The following is an 18,013-nucleotide window of genomic DNA, read 5'->3' as shown; positions in this document are numbered from 1 at the left end:
TTCCGGCTGCAGCTCCACCTGAATGCTAAGTGACTGAGAAAGGTTCCAGTACTGACACATTGCAGTTTGCTTACATGTACCGTGTATGCCTGAATAAAAACATAGGCATGGACAGGCGGACACACAACACATTCACACACACATGCACCCTAGAAATAGTCACATCAGTGGTCCATGACTGTTTTGTACAGAGACTAAGCTTTGTCAGTGCGTTTTGCGTAGCACAAATCCATCCTCTTGTTGCAACCAGCACCATCAGCCCATCCAACCCCCCACCAGTGTCCTGTTTGGCTCTAAAATCACCCTTTGCGGTAACTAGGACCTTAGGCATGCCCCCCAAACTGCTCCCACAATGCACCAGCACAAATTACATTTCATTCACATGGCAGAGCCGTCTCCCGTCCTCTTCAGTTCTTCTTCTTTCCAAGGCTTTACTTCTCTTTCTCTTCATGTTCCCCCCTTCTCTTCCTCCTCTCTGGCAGGCTCTGCATCCCTGACATCAGCTGCTTTTTTCCTTCTAAGTCCTTTTTCAACATAACTGCTGATGTTTCAGCTCCAGTCGATGTGCCACATCCCAATGCAGCCCTGCGCTGGCTACGAGTAGCATCAGTAACGCTATCAAACTGTATTGATGTTCAAGCGCAGTAATGAATGAAATATGCATCTTACTGTCGTCTCTTCTGTTCTCAGAAACCTTTCATCTTTGGCAGTCTGCCAAAGCAACCCTTAAGGGGTCCTTGGAACTAGTGTGTTTTAGCAAATTGAAAGTGGCTTTTTATGCTTTGATTGATGGGGCCCGGAGGCATTCAGAATACATAAGTGGACGGTGATGGATTCCAGTTCAAATCAGCAGTTTGTGTTCAATTGATTGGTGGTCAAGCCCAGGGCCGTGTAACCCTAACCCTTCTGACTGAGAGTCATCTGCAAATCACAGAATACTGGATACCTGTGTCTATTGCAATGTGCAGTATGCACAGTTGATTATATCTCTCCACTGGAAATCATTGTAAGAAGTATTTTTGTAGGAATTAGCTCTCAGTGCAATCACATAAAAAAGCAACTGCTCAGACAGAAAGTCAGATCAAAGAGGTTCTTCAATTGTGAAAATGTATTGCCTCAGGAAAGTTCAGCGTGATAATAATGGGCGCCACTAAGCCGCACAATTTGATTTAGGGGGTGTGAGGGACGTGTAGAGGACATTTATCAGTGTGACACAGGACACACAACGCTCTTTGTTTGATTGGTTAAATTAGTGGGAGCTCATTTGCTTTCACAGCAAAATCCTTTGCAGGGCTTTTTTGTTGTGTTAATTAGGCTGGAGCAACCATTTTGTATGCAGCTTGCATACTGGGCCCCAAAGGAGAGAAACCTTTTTTTTTTGTTACTCATGTCTCGCGCCCCAGAAACACTGTAGATTGTATTTTTTTATGTGATTTGCACCAAGGATGAGCCACTTAAATGTATATTTGCTAAAAAAAACTTTTGGTTTAGTTTTTTTGACAATTACCTCAGCTGATTACAAAGTTTTGCAATGTGTGAACTGAACTGTTGCCAGGACTCAATGTTTTGTTGCAACAGACATCAGAATTCCCACAGCAGACTCATTTAACCGGCCAAATGTGTCGGATGAGGAAGGTTGAAAGGAATTAAAGTTCAATCAAATCTCAAAATTGCATTCCAAGGTGGAGATATTTTCTCCTCATGAATTTTCAGTATTTGTGAAACCATTTAAAAAACTAATTCTGAGCAGAATTTTCATCCTCATTTGACCTCCTCTGCTTAGTGAATTCACTGGTGATTTTTTAATTCAACATTTTGCCCTGTCATGTCATGCCTGGTCACAAGGCATCACTGTGCATTAGGGGTGCTCTTCTTAGTACCATCTTTCACAGTTGAGCAGCTCAATAGATAGAAGGTTTTCAAATGTGAAATAAAGCTGGAAAGCAAGGTTATAAAACCATTAAGCTCTCAGGATTTTGAGAGCTGCCGTGGGGTCATTTATTGTAAATAACGCCATAAATCCTCTGCAGACATTTATTGGCCTTTTGTTGCTGGAAACAGTAAAAGTCGACATATTGCACAATCTGCAAGTGGCACTGGGACCGGATCTAACCTCGCTCTTCACACTGTCTGCCCTCAGGCTGATGACCTCACATTAATCACACAAATGAGCTGTCACACATTTGCGAACAAAAAAGAATTCTTGCATGTCTTGTTTCGGTTCAGTAAATTCAGAGAGCAATTTTTTTTCCTGTAAAACAACATCACATATGACACAGAGCAGCACTGTCTCTCACTTCCTCGAAAGAAGCATACCATGTCTTTTTCCATGGTCTGTTTTCTGTCACTTCCCTCTCCACTGATGGAAGTCTTGTTTGGTTTTTTGGGATGTGGGTTTGGCAGTAGCCCAGTGTTGTAAATGAGGGGATGGTTTTACAGTGTGTATACAGTTATGTTAGAAGCTGACATGAGATGGTTGGGGGGCATATTTTAATATGACAACGGACCTTAAACCTTCACTTGATGACGTTTAATCAGTTTGCTCAATTGTCGCGACAATGACACACTTCTTCGGTCTCCTCTTTGGTTGGTGTTTCATCATTCAGGAGGCCAAGTTGCGTGAGCTGCTGGATGTCAGCACGCTGGCGGGGAAGATGGAGAACAGGATGCTGACGGTGGTGAGCGGCACGGACATGGTCAACATCACCTATCTGAACTTCATGGCCTTCCAGGAAGAGACAGCTAAGGTAAATGATATAGAACTACCTTGCATGAGGATAATATCAGTAGCCATTAGCTGTCATTTATGTATTTATTATTATTGCTACTGGGGGAAAACCTCATTCCTTACAGCTTGTCATGTTTGTTAATTGAGGTGTTGGCGTCTGTCGGTAGTATCAGTGTTAACCATAGATAGTATATAAAAAAACGCAACCTTTCCCTGAAAAGACTGCGTAAAGGTTTTCAACTGAGTAGTGCGATAAGCAATGGCGTGCAGGTGAATGATAATGAAGACCGAACAGAAAGAACTAATCTTTTAGGGTGTGTTTTGCAAAATGACAGCTTGAAATAGCTGGCTGTTGTGATGGCACAAAGGTTAATTGAAAAGATAAAAAGCCTGTTACAACAATATCGCTTTTTTTCTCTATTCAGTTTGGAGGTTTTTGATGAAGGCAGCACCATTTCTTTGTTGTGTTGACTGAATTGAACGGTGTGTAGGGTTAGGGCTAAGATTTCACATCAAAGGGATCTAAACTAGCAGCAGTACATTCAAGTGTGTGTGTCTCTGTCTCTCTCTCTGTCTCTCTCTCTTTCTCTCTCTCTCTCTCTCTCTCTCTCTCTCTCTCTTTGTTTTATTTCCTGCAGGAATGGGCCGAAGAGCTGTTCAGCCTGGCATCTAACCTCATGGTACAGAACATGTCCAGAGAGGACTGCCTTGAGAAAGCGTACGTCATATACACACACGCTTGCACGCGCACACACACACACACACACACACACACACACACACACACACACACACACACACACACACACACATGCACACACACAAACAACATTGGTTAAGTAGTTTCTTTCCAGGGCTCCACTAGACAGCCTTCACCTCACATCGATGGAAAGCGTAAGTGGGAGGAAAAACAGACAGGAAGGAAGAATGGAAGATAAATAAAGCAATCTAGAAATATATATTCCGTTCATGAACTCCTCTCTGTGCATCTCAGTTGGCTTGGAGTGCACGTGTGACGGCACAAACGTTTGCGTGTGTGCATTTGTAAGCGGCCTATATTTTTGTCACATTAACAACCTAACGACATAACGACCGGCCTGTGTCAGAAGTCTCTTAAACAGGTTGGGTCCCTGACATTAAACTTGCACCGGAGTCGAAACCTTTTTCTATTATCAATCTCCCTCAGGGGGCCCACCGCTGATCCTGTGTAATAACTGTGTCTAAAAAGGCTTACAGCATCACGTCCCTATTAATCTGATTGGAGCATACACTCATTCTGATATATGTATGCTGTGAGTGACTGAGTGAGGCTCAAGCACAGTATGCCAAAACTATGAATCTGCCTTATAGTATGGACTGAAAGAATAGGCTGGGCTCTGCTCTGGGGACGTCTCCCAGCTGTCTGATGTTTATCAGTGGAACAGAAGCCATCAACTGCCATCCCCCTGGGGAGGCTGATTGACATATGAGACAATAAAAGTGGTGATTTCACAGTCATGCTGGTTTCTCGCGGCAGGAGCCGTTGTGCTTACAAAGAAGGCGTGTCCTTGCCATACCGTTACAACAGCATCCCCGTTGTTGGCCTTCTTCATGGGGTTAATTCACATCGCTTGCTCCCTATTGCTGTGATACGTCAGCGTTGTCGGGGCAATGTTTCCAGCAACAGGAAATAATGCAGAAACCCAGCGTGCCTTCAATTTGGTGCTTACTACATGATGTTCCCTTTTTGAGATCAATGCAGTAGGCCCCGAGGCCACTCCTTGGATTATGTTGCCTTGTGCAGCAATGATTATTACTCAGCTGTTGCTTTGTTGTTATTGTACTTGTAATACCGTAGGTGAAAACGGAAACTGGCCTTCTCGATTTGGCATTGGCTAGAGAGGGAGAATAAAGACACGGATACGGATAAAGACAGAGCCAGACAGAGAAAAGAGAAAGTAGTCAGTGAAAGAGTGAAGGAGCCGGATGCAAGTAATCTGTTTTCCCCTACTCGTCTGAATGAATAATACAGGCAGTTGTAAGGCAGAGTAGGGCATCAAGAAAACACCTAACCGTTCCCTGCGGCTTGCCTTACTCCTGAGCCTTTCATCCTTCTGTCCTTTTCTGCCAACACAGTGTGTCTTTTATGTCACATTTCCCTCTTTTTTTAGAGACAAAAAAACAAAAAAACCTTCTCAGACAAAACCCAGTCCAGCGCCGTTAACCATTATAGTCACCGTTGACTTTGCCTGTGGCAGCCGGCCTGCCCTGTGAAGTGGACACTGTAATGGAAATTAATTATTAGCCAGCAGCCACTTAAAGCCCAGCCTGTAATGATAGCTCCTGTTGCAGCTAAGCTATTTATAGTCCAGGCTCTTTGCTGCCCATGTTGCTGCCGCATGGCTCTGAGCTGCCGATGCAAGACTTCCAGGGATTAGCCACAATTCGAACCTGTCTACTATGTAAACAAAGGCAACTATTCACGATGTGCACAGAGAATTCGACACATGCAATCAGCCACTGGGTATTTTATAGACCCTGTGTGTGTGTGTGTGTGTGTGTGTGTGTGTGTGTGTGTGTGTGTGTGTGTGTGTGTGTGTGTGTGTGTGTGTGTGTGTGTGTGTGTGTGTGTGTGTGTGTGTGTGTGTGTGTGTGTGTGTGTGTGTGTGTGTGTGTGTGTGTGTGTGTGTAACCACAGTGAGGAATGTACTGGCATATGGTCTCACACATATAGACATGACATGACATATTGTTATGGACATGTACATCAGGCATACATACGCACAGGCAGAAATGAAATTTGAGCAGGTGCATTACTCATAGACAAACTGCTGATTGTGTGCTGTGTAATGTGTGCGCTCTCTCCAATGCAGATACACTCGGCTGAAGCTGCAGCTCAACCCTGAGGGGCGAATTCCCGTCAAGAAGTAAGTCTCTCTGACTCATACTTCCCTCCCCTGCCACCTCTCTCTCACTCTTTTGATCAATTTGTAGCTTCCTCTGCCTTTCCCCACTACTTTTAAGCTTCAGTATACACACTTTCCCTCTGTGTATATGTATACATTTATTAGAATGCTACCCCTCCCTTACAATACTCTCTTTTACTCTTCCCACTTCTCAAATTTGCCCCAACAATAATAATAATAATAATAATAATAATAATAATAATAATAATAATAATTACTGTATTCAGGACACAATGGATGGTACATAATTGTACTTCTACAACCGTAATTGTTCTCTATTTGTAAAGAGCCTACCCTTGTTGGTGTGTGTGTGTGTGTTTTCGTGTTCGCGCGTGCGTGTGGACAAGCTTGTCACTCTCTTCAGCTCACAATGCAAAATGTGTGAGTATGTGAGAATTTCCTTTTGTGTATTTCATTTTTGAGAATTCCAGGTTCATTTTCACATGTCTGGGAGTTTGTCATCGGGTCATTGCAAATCCAACATCCAACGTCCATCGCCATTAGTCAAGTTGAGCTTTTAGGCAGGCAACAGACAACTACTGCGATAACCTCCCTGAGAGATGCAGAGGGAAAACAGTGGGTGTCAATACATAGAGGCCTAGAGAGGCTCCTTGACGTTTAGGGAATTAACCCTCATCGCTGGGAGGACATGTCAGCTTGGCTAATGTCAGCTTGACTCTGCTCCCCCACAGACCATACAGTACGCGCTCATGGATCTGCACAGGCATATCTTTGCATGTAATTAAAACAGGCTATGGCGAACGGGAACAAACAAGCCAGCGGTAGCTGAAACGACAGGGGAGTTCATTGCAGTAAATCTAATTTATTGTCAATGTAGGAGATGTGCAGTATATAATCCAACATGAAGTTGGATTATATACTGAACATGTTTCACCTACTGTATATGATTTTGTATGAGTGTGGGTAGACTAAATATTATATTCTGTTATATTACAACTACAACATTTTGAAATGCACAGACAGTTGCATCAACAGCTCTGACCAGTTTCAACTTAAACATGTTATAACCTTCAGGGAAATAGAATTTATTGCAAAACTGGGATTATACACTGCATTAGTTCTAGCTATATGTACCTTTTATCTTTTCCCAAATTGTCTATTTTTTATCTCTTCATTTTCTTTGTCTCATTTCTGTCTTCTTATCTGTAATTTTCCGCGCAGTGTGTGGTCGGATTCTCTCCTAACACCCATTCATAGCACTCTTTCTCTTTTTTCCTTCCTACTGTTTGCCCTTGCTACCTCAGAACCTTCTCACGGGATATCTTTAAGTATCAATTAACAGCTGTGATGAGTTTATCACTTTGACACAGAGGATCAAAGTGAAAACTGTGTCAAAGTCTTCTTCTGCGATTGCTCATGATTGCGTGTTTTTTTTGTGTGTGTGTGTGTGTGCGTGCGTGTGTGTGTCCCACAGTATATTCAGGATTTTCTCAGCAGACAGGAAGCGAGTGGAGACGGCCCTGGAAATCTGTAACCTCCCTTCTGGCAGAGTGAGAACCAAAACACTGACAATTTTCTTTTTTAAATGTAGTATTACTGTCACCTTCTATGTCTCCCCTGACCCCGTCTATATTCCTCCCTCTCTTTCTCATCTCAATCTCCAAGCTCCTTCAATCTTCTCCATCCATCCATCAGTCTGTCCTCGCACCATTCAGCTCATTTTTCAATTTTCCTGAAGTCTCATCGCTCATTTGTATAGTCTTATTTTCTAGATCTGCATCACTTCCCATTTAGAAACTAATTTAGCCTTCGTTATAATGAAACAAATGGACCCAGCGGAGTTGATCAAAGCTGTTTTATCTTCACCTCTATCAGATATCACTAGTGAAAAAAGTTGCCCCCTGCTGCACAGGCGTGTAAACAAGTCCCCCAACTCAGTACAACAATCTCTGTACTCCAGGTTTAGCTAGCAATTTGCATGTTTGGAAGTTGGGAAGTGCTGTTTATTGCACTTCCGAACACATGCTGAAACACATTGCACACACAGTAGGGCAGACATGTTGCAGCCGTAAAGAATGGCTCCTGAATACAGAATCAGAATCAACACATAAAACACACAACAATATACAGGGAGAGAGAGAGCGGGAGGGGTTGCCATCTGAAAGTCTGGTGGGATTTGCTGTTGTTCCAACATGCCAGTAATTACAACTAAACGATAGCGCTGTTAATCCCTCCAACACACTCAGACACTTACAGGCAAAATAGCGTGCACACAGCATAGCCCGCACCAAGGTCTTCATTTTGTCAGGGCTTGACCTGCTGCATCCCTCTCCCTCTGTGCGTCCTTCTCTTCGTTCTAAGAGTGTTCAGACCTGCTCTGTCTTTTTCTGCTGGCACAATACTGTTGCCTGCTTCCTGAGCACACTGTGTCTTTATCAGTCCGGTTTGGCATGGATAGTTCTATAAGAAATGATTGTGGCACAGCTTTTTTTTTATTAATTCAAGTGCAAAGTGCATGCGGTCCTCTTTCGTTAATAATTTGTATTGAAATGTACGTGTGTGTCATCGCTTCTCTTGGGAGACCAGAGGATGGGGTCAGCTATAAAACTAGATCCCATACATAGTATATCCCATATATCTACAATTGAACATACAGGGAAAAAAATATCCATGTGTTTTATGTTCAAACAATACAATTTCCATCATTTCAGTGCTGTATACATCAAGAGTATTTTGTTCCACGGTGTCTGTACCCATTAGGCCACCTACTGCCCCATGTTTTGTATGTGCAGCACATTGTCTGCATATATACATATGACGATGTTGCTGTTGTCTGCTGCAGAATGACGCCATCCCCCAGGAGGATTTCACTGCGGAGGTTTACAACGTGTTCCTGAGCAACCTCTGCCCCCGGACGGAGCTGGACCACATCTTCTCTGAAGTGTAAGAACCATATTTCACCCACAAAAAATAAACTATCTCCCAACCTCAGAATGATACTTTAATTCCCCACTTTAGAACAGAAGTTGTTTGAAGGTGATAGTGATTCTTTTTTTATAACGCCATCTGTTGCTCTTTTCAGACAGACTGGCAGCTTGATAACGGCTGCCATCCTTGCTAGGGCAATATGGCTTTGCAAGGGGGTTAAGACAACTGCTTGTACCCAGTGGAGTCATCGTGAGCCGTTAATTAGTACAGGAAAGTGTGTTGTAATGGCCACCGGTGATGACTCATCCAGGCTGGCTGTGTGGCACCTCGTGGCCCCCAAGAGGGACTTGGGGTCCAATCGGCTGAGGCAGCATGCCAGCAGAGCCTGCCTGGGCCGCTATACTACCAGTACAAGTCAATAGATTTGAATCACAGTTAAGGGAGAGAGGGCATGAGAGCCAGGAGGATATGGAGATGATAATTTGGTGGAACAGGCTTTAGATATGAAAAGCGCTTTAATCAAATCTGCACAGTTTACCCGACATAAACATTAAATCCTCCGCGCTTCTGCTGCGCTCCTTCTCCACATCTATTTGCCGCTTTAATTACCACTCCTCTCCCTCTATCATCTTCTCGTTTCATAATTTTTTCTTCATATCTTACATTTTCCAATTCTGTCCTCGATCTTATAAACCTAGTTTGGTAGCACCCACACACTTTTCAACATTTGCATTACCGCTTAATTACCCTTCCACTTTTTCTCTCTCTTTTTCAGGGGGGCCAAGAGTCGTCCTTACCTCAGAGTGGAGGAGATGACAGAGTTCATTAACAGTAAACAGCGGGACCCTCGTCTGAACGAGATCCTCTACCCTCCTCTCAAAGCAGACCAGGTCCAGGTGCTGCTGGACAAATATGAACCCAATGATGTGCTGGCACAGAAAGGTCAGTGGCTCAAATATGTCTGTCAGTTCAAACACAGACACAGTCTACAGCAACTTGTTCTTACATAAAATAAGAAGCTCATGTCATTTTTTTTCCAACTCACAACTCAACAAACAAAGTGACATGTAACTAAAAGGGCAAATGTGTTTTGTTAGTGAAATATTTTGTAAAGTGCAAACAAATTGTACTCATCTCATCCCCCATAAAATACTCCAACCCTGCTGCTGCTGAGACTCCTCCTACTGTACCCCTAACCCTCTACTCCAGGCCCCTCCACCAATACATTTGGCAGGGGTGTTGCCACAGCAACGCTCAGAAAGTGAGGGAACATAGTGGGGTGCCAAGGAACGGAATGTTAGAAGTCTGTACATGACACACACACACACACACGCACGCGCACACACACACACACACACACACACACACACACACACACACACACACACACACACACACACACACACAGACACAGACAGACACCAAACACCGCCAACAAAACTCCAAACACTGTGGAGCTTTATAGAGGAAATAACTTGTTGTTTTACTAGAATAGGGTGAGGATGACCAGTAGAATCACTAGAATGGAGAGAGTAAGTGTGTGAAAGAAAGAGAGAGAAGGAGGGTTTCTGGTCTGTGTTTGTGCTAGGGGAGATCTTAAACAAATAGCAAGCAGCAAGTGGACCGCAGCAGAGAACTCATGTGGCACTGAACACATGTGTGAATTAAACTCTATACACACGTGTAGGGGATGCAACACTTGTTGAGACGTTGTGTTTTTTAATGTTGTATGAATTGTCAGTAACAGAGAGCTGCCAAAGTTGGAGAACATCCCACTTTAGAGATCAGGCTTAGTGGCCATGCATGTGCCAATTCAACTAACTTTTAATCATCTTCTGTTTATTCTCACAGGCAAACACCAGGCTGTTATGTGATACAAAACCATTTTGAAAATACAACAAAAAGGTTGAATAAAATTTCTCTGTGTGTACTTGATTATTTGTATTCTTTGTATAGAAGCAGTGGGGGTTTATTTCCTCCTTAAAGGGACAAGAAAGCACTAAAGTCTACAATAAAGGCTTGTGATCTAAATGATATTCTTATTTAAGAACCTGTTGAGCCCGCAATAGTTTAATATTAGATCTGTGTGCAAAAAGATTGTGTTTATTGATCACATAAAACATGTCTTCAGCTAACCAATCAATATGATTTGTCTGAGTTATATAACATCATGATATCACAGTATGCCACGTTAAATACTCTGCTCAACGTTCAGTACAATGGATCATTGCATTATACAGTATGCGTGCATATTGCTCGAGAAAACTCATTTGAGCGGTCAGTGTTTTGACTCTCTGGAAGCGTGCCCTACTCTGTCCCAGTGACAGATTTCCCCATGTGAAGTATTTATCTAGCCGGAGGAAATGCTGCCATCTGCTCTGAAGAGGGGTCCAGAGCTCCACATGCTAGCTCTAGATACACACACACACACACACACACACACGCACACGCACACGCACACACACACACACACACGGACACACACACACACGCAAAAACACATGCACACAGTTTTTTACTCTCTCAAGGACACTCATACATGTATGTACATGGTTGGCGTGCATACAAGGCATGCTCTTTTAGATTGCACTTAAGTAGCATCTTGTGGATGCATGTACACAGAAAGTATGAATAAATGCATGTCCCTTATTTGGAGATTGTGGCTGGTGTGCCTTAGTTCTGCTTCAGCATTGCCTGTGTCATTTAGGAAGAGGAATTTCAAGACGGTTAACTTTCTTTTTCTTCTCTGCTCACTCTCTGTGTCTCCCTTCCTCTTCCTCTGCTAGCTCAGATTTTATGAATATTATACCTTTTTATTAATCTCTTCAGTGCTCTATCATTGTCTTTGACGGTTTTAGTCTGTGATTGCTCAAACGTTCCGGCATCGTTGGAGTGCAGAATGAATAAAACGCTAAATGAAACAAGACACTTAAAGTCTCTTCCATCCAGAGTGGATGGTCGCATATTTGTCTTCCGTGATTGGCGAGAGGAAGCTCTTTGTCAGATTCTGTCGGTTTGTGTCAACGCTTGTCTTTCAGGTTTTCATTACAACTTAGATTACATTTACTCTGAAGTTTACCTCTCAGCTCAGCACAGCCCCTTTTACTTTTTTTAAATGTAACTTGAATTTAGCCCTTCACACTCCCCTTCCTTTCAGCTACAACTTCACTTTCAGCATTACCTTTAGTAAAAACACCTGTGGGTTCTTAGTGAAGTGCACTTGTAAGCCCAGCCATGTTAACACCATTCTCCCGTTTGACCCTACAAATGTCTTGGGAAACTGGGAAACCGGGTCCATGTCTGTGTGGTGCAGAGGTTAGGCCTCAGACTGGCATGGGGAATAAGGAGCTGAGCTGCGACTGAGCTCACGTCACAGACAGCAGCCAGCGTTAATTAGTCCAGCAACTCTGCAGAGGGCGGCACCGCATTAATTAGCATAAAGTGGCCAGAGGGACCTGCTGCACCCATGGAGCTTGCATCATTTAGCATAAATTCAATCGTCTGTGTGTGTGTGTGTGTGTGTGTGTGTGGGTGGAGGAGGTGTTATGTTTTTTTTGCTTTGAGCGCTTGCAATGTGTACAAAATGTAATCCATGCAGGTGCTGTGTGTGCAAATGGTAATGTGTATGGAAATTTGAATCCTGCGTCTGGATGATCGGAGATGTGAACTCCTCCTCTGCTGCTGCTTATTACCTTTTTATTCAGCATCATTCATTTTTCTGTAGCCCGTCAGTGAAAACATGAGCTCAGTGGTGATGGATAAAAAGGCAACGCTTAACATGGGTGACCTTGAGAACCAATCAAAACAAGGAATAAATGAATAACATCAAGCACATGTTCAGCCTTTTGCAAATCCCTGTGTGGCTTATTTTGGACAATAACAGGGGAATTTCTTAATCCATTTATCCACCTATATACCTTTTAATATTTCTGTCGAAGGCAAATAACTGAGAGTATAAACCCACAGTAAAATGTCAGAAACTGAAACACTGACGCACGGGCATTAAGAATTCACCACAAATGCTTCGGGCAAACAGTGATTTAAGGTTCCGGCTAAATTAAATTACTAATGTAATCTCAATTTGAATTAGCTATGATGAAAAAAAAATTCATCCACCTGCTCGTTTGATTACACCTGCTATGTGTGCTACTATGTGTGTGCAGTATCGTGCACACACATACACTTCATCTTGTTACGGCTTTTTACATAATTCATACAGAAAATTGCTAAGGGGGAAAAAAAGGATAACAAACATATTTCTTTGTAATGTGGCCACCATATGCCATGCAACGTGATTTGATTCATGTAGTATAGAGAATAAAGTTGGAGAGAAATATTCTATGTTTGCTTATCCCTTGAAGAGATTAAAACCAACAATGTGTAAGTCTGTCTGTCAATTCTTTATGACTTTCCCATCCCCCCTGTGGCACTTAACACCAAGCTCATTTATTCTTACTGAGGACATCAATCTTTAAAGAAGCCTAGATTCATTTCTACAACAGCAGGGTGCTGTAGTTCTTAGAAAAATATTATGTGAAAAGAAAGAAACAAGATTAAATCATGGCATTTGTCTGGACTTTTTTATCTGTTGTGAATGAATAATACGCATTTGCAATGCTAGTGTTTATTTACATCCGCAGGACATAACATAACATAAACGACAGTGCCAATACTCATTGTAGTGAAAATCTCACATAGTCTTCAGTAGTGTGTCTGGCTGATGTGTTTTTAATAGATAATAGACAACAATGGCGCTCTATGGCACAGAAGAATAAGCTATATCAGGCCTTGGCTATGGAAATAATACTCTTTATTAGATCAATGTATTGTTGATTGTCATGTGTCTGTGCGCTCTTTTGTATTTGTCCAGGTCAGATTTCGGTGGAAGGATTCACAAGGTATCTGAATGGAGAGGAGAACAGCATCATCCCCCCGGAGAAGTTGGACCAGAGCGAGGACATGACCCTTCCCCTCTCCCACTACTTCATCAATTCCTCACACAACACATACCTCACAGGTACGCACATACATCCAGACACCTGGCAAATGTCTTTGTTTTCTACTACACACATACTCTGTCTGTCTGTTTTGCACCCCGTGTGCTACCACTCAACTCGTTATTAACTCTTGACTGGTTGCACATGACGCATCTTTCACTCTAATGCACATGAACACATCACTCGTTCATTTAGAAATACAATTATGGTTTACCCAAGTGAATACTGCCCATCTTTATACCGCACGGGTCAGTCAATCAAACGCACTGTTGCATGCAAGTTCCCCTTTCTTGCATTACCTCTCAAGAGGTTATGCAATCAAGTCATGCCATGAGACTCAACTCATTGATATTCATGAGTTACATTTCTTTTTTAGGCTAGAAGTCACAGTAACTGGCTTCTGACTGTGTACAAGCATGGCAGGCACAATACAGAGGCCATTTTCTCTTCAACAGATATTAGAATTCATCTATTCAAATCTACTCAGGAGGGAACTGGAGAGCATTGAATCTTTCAAGTGGATCAAATTTATTCAGCAATGGAAAAAAAAATTATTTCTGTAATGGGCAGGCCAGCCACACAGCCCAAATTAAGAAATGAGACAAAAAATATAATTATGAAGCCCCCTGAGGCAAATTGTTATTTGTGATATTGGGTTACATGAATAAAGTTGACTTGACTTAACTTGACAATTGATCTCTGGTAAATTTAAGCAAGGTTTTAAAGCAGTGTACAACACAAGAACTCATTTAGAAAACAAAGTGTTTTTCTAATGGGATTTGGATGTCTATCAAAAGAACAACAAGAACGAGCTTTGTGAAAGGATTGAGAGAAAGGGAGAGGATGAATGATGCCAGATTCAGTAGGAAAACAGGTCTGCCTCTCACTTTGACACAGTTCCCACCATGTTGCAGGAAAGCACGCTGCTAATTTGAAGAGATAATTGCTTCGCTAATGGTGACACGGTGTTGAGATGTGCCTGCTTCAGATAACGCAGACAGTTTGTATTGTTTTTATTGCATGCTAACAACTAATGCGGTTAATGAGCTCTTGTAAATGGGAGGACACGCTTGTGTAGGCATCCTGTTACTTTTTGGGATCAATATTACAGGTACCTGAAGTGGTGTTTTTTTTTGTGTGTTTATGTGTGTTCGCTCGTTTTATATGTGCACACTGCAGCCGGCCAGCTTGCGGGGAACTCTTCGGTGGAGATGTACAAACAGGTCCTTCTGTCGGGGTGCCGCTGCATTGAACTAGACTGCTGGAAGGGTCGCACCACAGAGGAAGAGCCCGTCATCACTCACGGCTTCACCATAACAACTGAAATCTCCTTTAAGGTAACGAGAAGGAGGGGGAGTATGCAGTCTGAACACATCTTTGTGTGAAGACGTATTTGAATGGCTTTTGTTTTTTCAGATATTTGAAGGTTTAAAATGAGTTTCTATTTCCTTGTTTCATTTTTTCTGCTAGTTAATTCTATTTTGTGACCATGATGTTGCTTCATAGCAAACTTCAGGGGTAACTTGCAATTGTAGCAAAGTAAGAATACAGCAGATGGTTAATTATGTGTATTGTTTGTGGCTTTAAAATGTAAACCTTTTTTTAGTCCCATTTGATTTTGTGACGCCAATGCGTACTAAATATAAGATAAAGATGAGTACAGTCCAAGAATTCTGGGGTTGCAAAAAACACTCAGTTGGGCAGCTACGGCACTGCGTCAGAAACACGAAAGAAGAACAAGTGATGTATCTGCTTACAATACAGACAAAGAAACTTGTGTAAAACAAAAAAAACAAAAGGAAAAAGGCAGTCAATGACTATTGCATCCGCAATCTGACTGCAAACAGAAGAAGTTTTCCAAACACCTTGCTGAAGAGTTGGATGCTTGCACCCTGACACCTGCAACACTTCTAATAACTCACTGTGGCAGCTCCATATTGTTCTATTATTCACTGGACAAAAAGAAAAATCATCTGCTGACAACGAAAAACAAACGCATTTGATGAACTACCGTGGCCAGCACTAGCACAGTGACATGTGCTGCATTACATGATGCATTTTGTATGTTAGCCCATGTGGTGCCAACTTTGTGTGTGACGCTATGGCAACAGGAAATGTTCTGTTCTGTGCAGAGTAACTTAATAGAGCTCTGGCATAATGTAGGCTAAATAGAGTGAACAGTTAATGGTTAGGCTGTTCAAATGTATCATTTTCCTGTGAATAACTCATGCTTAGGTAGGCATTGTGAATCCACTCAGGGACGGCAAACTCTACAAAGTGAGTTAATAACTGAATGTAAATTTACAATGAAGGGCTATTTCAGAAAAGATGCTATAATATAGCAAGGATTTTAACCTTAATATTTGTCGTTGGGGAATATAAAAATACTACAGACAAAAGCTGACAGATATAAAAAACCAAAGACAGGAGATTAAAGTAAGAATGGAGGAATGCAAAGCTGGACAAGTTTATGAGGGAAACCAAAAGTGTGGCATGCATGCAGGAGATGGCAAATCGTAAGTGACAGGGCACTGACTGGTTCCTAAACTGATGTGCTGAGGTGAGCTAATTAAAGTCTCAGAGGATGACAAGACAAGGTGAAACAATGCATTCATAGGAAGAGGAAGAGGGAGTGGAAAAGCTAAGGGCAGAGACAGTGTCAGGAGAAAAAGAAAGAGAGGCGGTAGGATTGATTGATTGATGGAGAAAACGTAGCTTTAATGAGTCAAAAGGGAAGTAGAACAAGCATAAGGGAATTAATCGGAGAGTGCAAATGCAAGAAGAGAGGAGTTGTAAAAAGGGAAGAGGATGGAATAGACAGCTACAGATGGAGAGAGTTGAGTTACAAAGATGTTTATGGGAAGAGATGGAGCAAATGGAAATGAAGGCATTTACTGTACTGACACCCTTGTTAATGCCGTTGTAATTGACTTAGACAATCAGTGGCTAAGAAAACCCAATATCAGATGTTGAAAATGACACCGCCTCGTAGCTCGGCTGCCATTTCCGTGCACACATGCGTGTTGCATTTACAGTAAGGCAAAGTGTCATTTTTTTTTGCACTTCTGAAAGGATATCTTCCAATGTTATCACTCTGGCTTACTGCAGGTTGAAGCGATTTTTCTGGGGCAAGGCTCTCTCGGTAATGCATTCTAGGTAACGTTGGGATTGTAATCATATCATTGTAAATGGATATGGTTTACGAGCTCAACAGCGCGTTTCCAAATGCCTTATTATATCTCCTTGTGACTCGTCATTGCGTAATTTACAGTGACAATTACTGTTTTTAAAATGTGCATTAGATTACTCAAATAATGATGAGGACATTTATCCCCTTGGTTTGTGTATTCGACATAATAAATAGTTTTGTTATCATTCTTATCCTTTTCTGTCTGTGTTTTCAGGAGGTGATCGAGGCTATCGCAGAGTGTGCCTTCAAGACCTCGCCGTTCCCAATCATCCTGTCTTTCGAGAACCACGTGGACTCGTAAGTCAACATGGTTTCAAATCAGTAACTAACATCAATAGGCCCAATCAGTCATTGTCATTGTATCACCTCTGTGAACATATATTCAGCACCAAAGGAGGGAGTTCTCATTGGTTGTTTTGACCTTTTAATGACTCCAAGGGACCTATGAGGAGTGACGTACATATTCAGTGTATGATGATATTCAGTAGAGAAACCATAATGGCGTGTTGTTTCTGTGTTTGTTTTCTGTGTGTGATGGATCCCCAGACCAAAGCAGCAGGCTAAGATGGCAGAGTACTGTCGCTCAATATTTGGAGACGCATTACTGACAGAACCTCTGGAGAAATATCTTGTGAGTACAAAAGATGTTCAAACACACACTCGCAAACACACACACATTCAAACTTTGTGTGCTTTCTCTGTTGTTCTCTCTCTCTCTCTCTCTGTCTATCTCTCTCTCTCTTTTATTACATTCACACAGAGACGTACCACATGGCCGGAAGCGAGGGATTCAGCAGATATTATCACACAGATGACTGCACACAAAGCATTGTCCTTGAACGCTGCTGCCCAACACGCCAATCATAAAAAAAAATATATTTGCTTATTGCATCTGAAAAGCAAATCTCACATGTACGCAGTCACACATTTGGTGACACCCACTACTATTTATCTGTATTCATGGCGCAACATTTCTCTATCTTCCCGCTCATCGGAAAACATCCACGTATCGACATGGCCTCTGGTAGTTGTCATTGTTTTTCCTCTTTCTGTCACACTGCAGGCCTCACTAAATGGCCATCTAGACTTAATCCCAGTCTGTCTCCGTCTCTGTCTCTCCGTCTCATACCTGTGGCTACTTACGTGCCATGGATGCCAACTTGTAATCATTCATCCCGCAGTCATTTTTATTCCCCTCGCATCACCTCTCTGTTATCATGGGAGCGATGGCGACAGCCGTGTTAGGATGAATGGAAGTGTTTTA

At 42.3% G+C, this 18,013-nt stretch overlaps 1 protein-coding gene across 1 annotated transcript in view; it reads left to right on the top strand.

The window, feature by feature from the left end:
* Positions 1 to 18,013, top strand: part of plcb1l (phospholipase C beta 1-like) — a gene marked incomplete at both ends in the record, with an annotated part of 107,451 nt that overhangs the window by 61,245 nt on the left and 28,193 nt on the right. Inside the window, 10 exons of the mRNA XM_080047409.1 lie at positions 2,607 to 2,747; positions 3,367 to 3,446; positions 5,581 to 5,634; positions 7,109 to 7,184; positions 8,477 to 8,577; positions 9,338 to 9,504; positions 13,433 to 13,579; positions 14,739 to 14,896; positions 16,964 to 17,046; positions 17,296 to 17,380. Coding sequence (XP_079903535.1) covers positions 2,607 to 2,747; positions 3,367 to 3,446; positions 5,581 to 5,634; positions 7,109 to 7,184; positions 8,477 to 8,577; positions 9,338 to 9,504; positions 13,433 to 13,579; positions 14,739 to 14,896; positions 16,964 to 17,046; positions 17,296 to 17,380 — 1,092 coding nt within the window. The remainder of the gene's footprint in view (positions 1 to 2,606; positions 2,748 to 3,366; positions 3,447 to 5,580; positions 5,635 to 7,108; positions 7,185 to 8,476; positions 8,578 to 9,337; positions 9,505 to 13,432; positions 13,580 to 14,738; positions 14,897 to 16,963; positions 17,047 to 17,295; positions 17,381 to 18,013) is intronic.

The sequence above is a fragment of the Ammodytes marinus genome, assembly GCF_949987685.1.
Source record: "Ammodytes marinus genome assembly, chromosome: 19".
NCBI lineage: Eukaryota > Metazoa > Chordata > Actinopteri > Uranoscopiformes > Ammodytidae > Ammodytes > Ammodytes marinus.
This window is presented reverse-complemented; position numbering and strand designations above follow the sequence as displayed.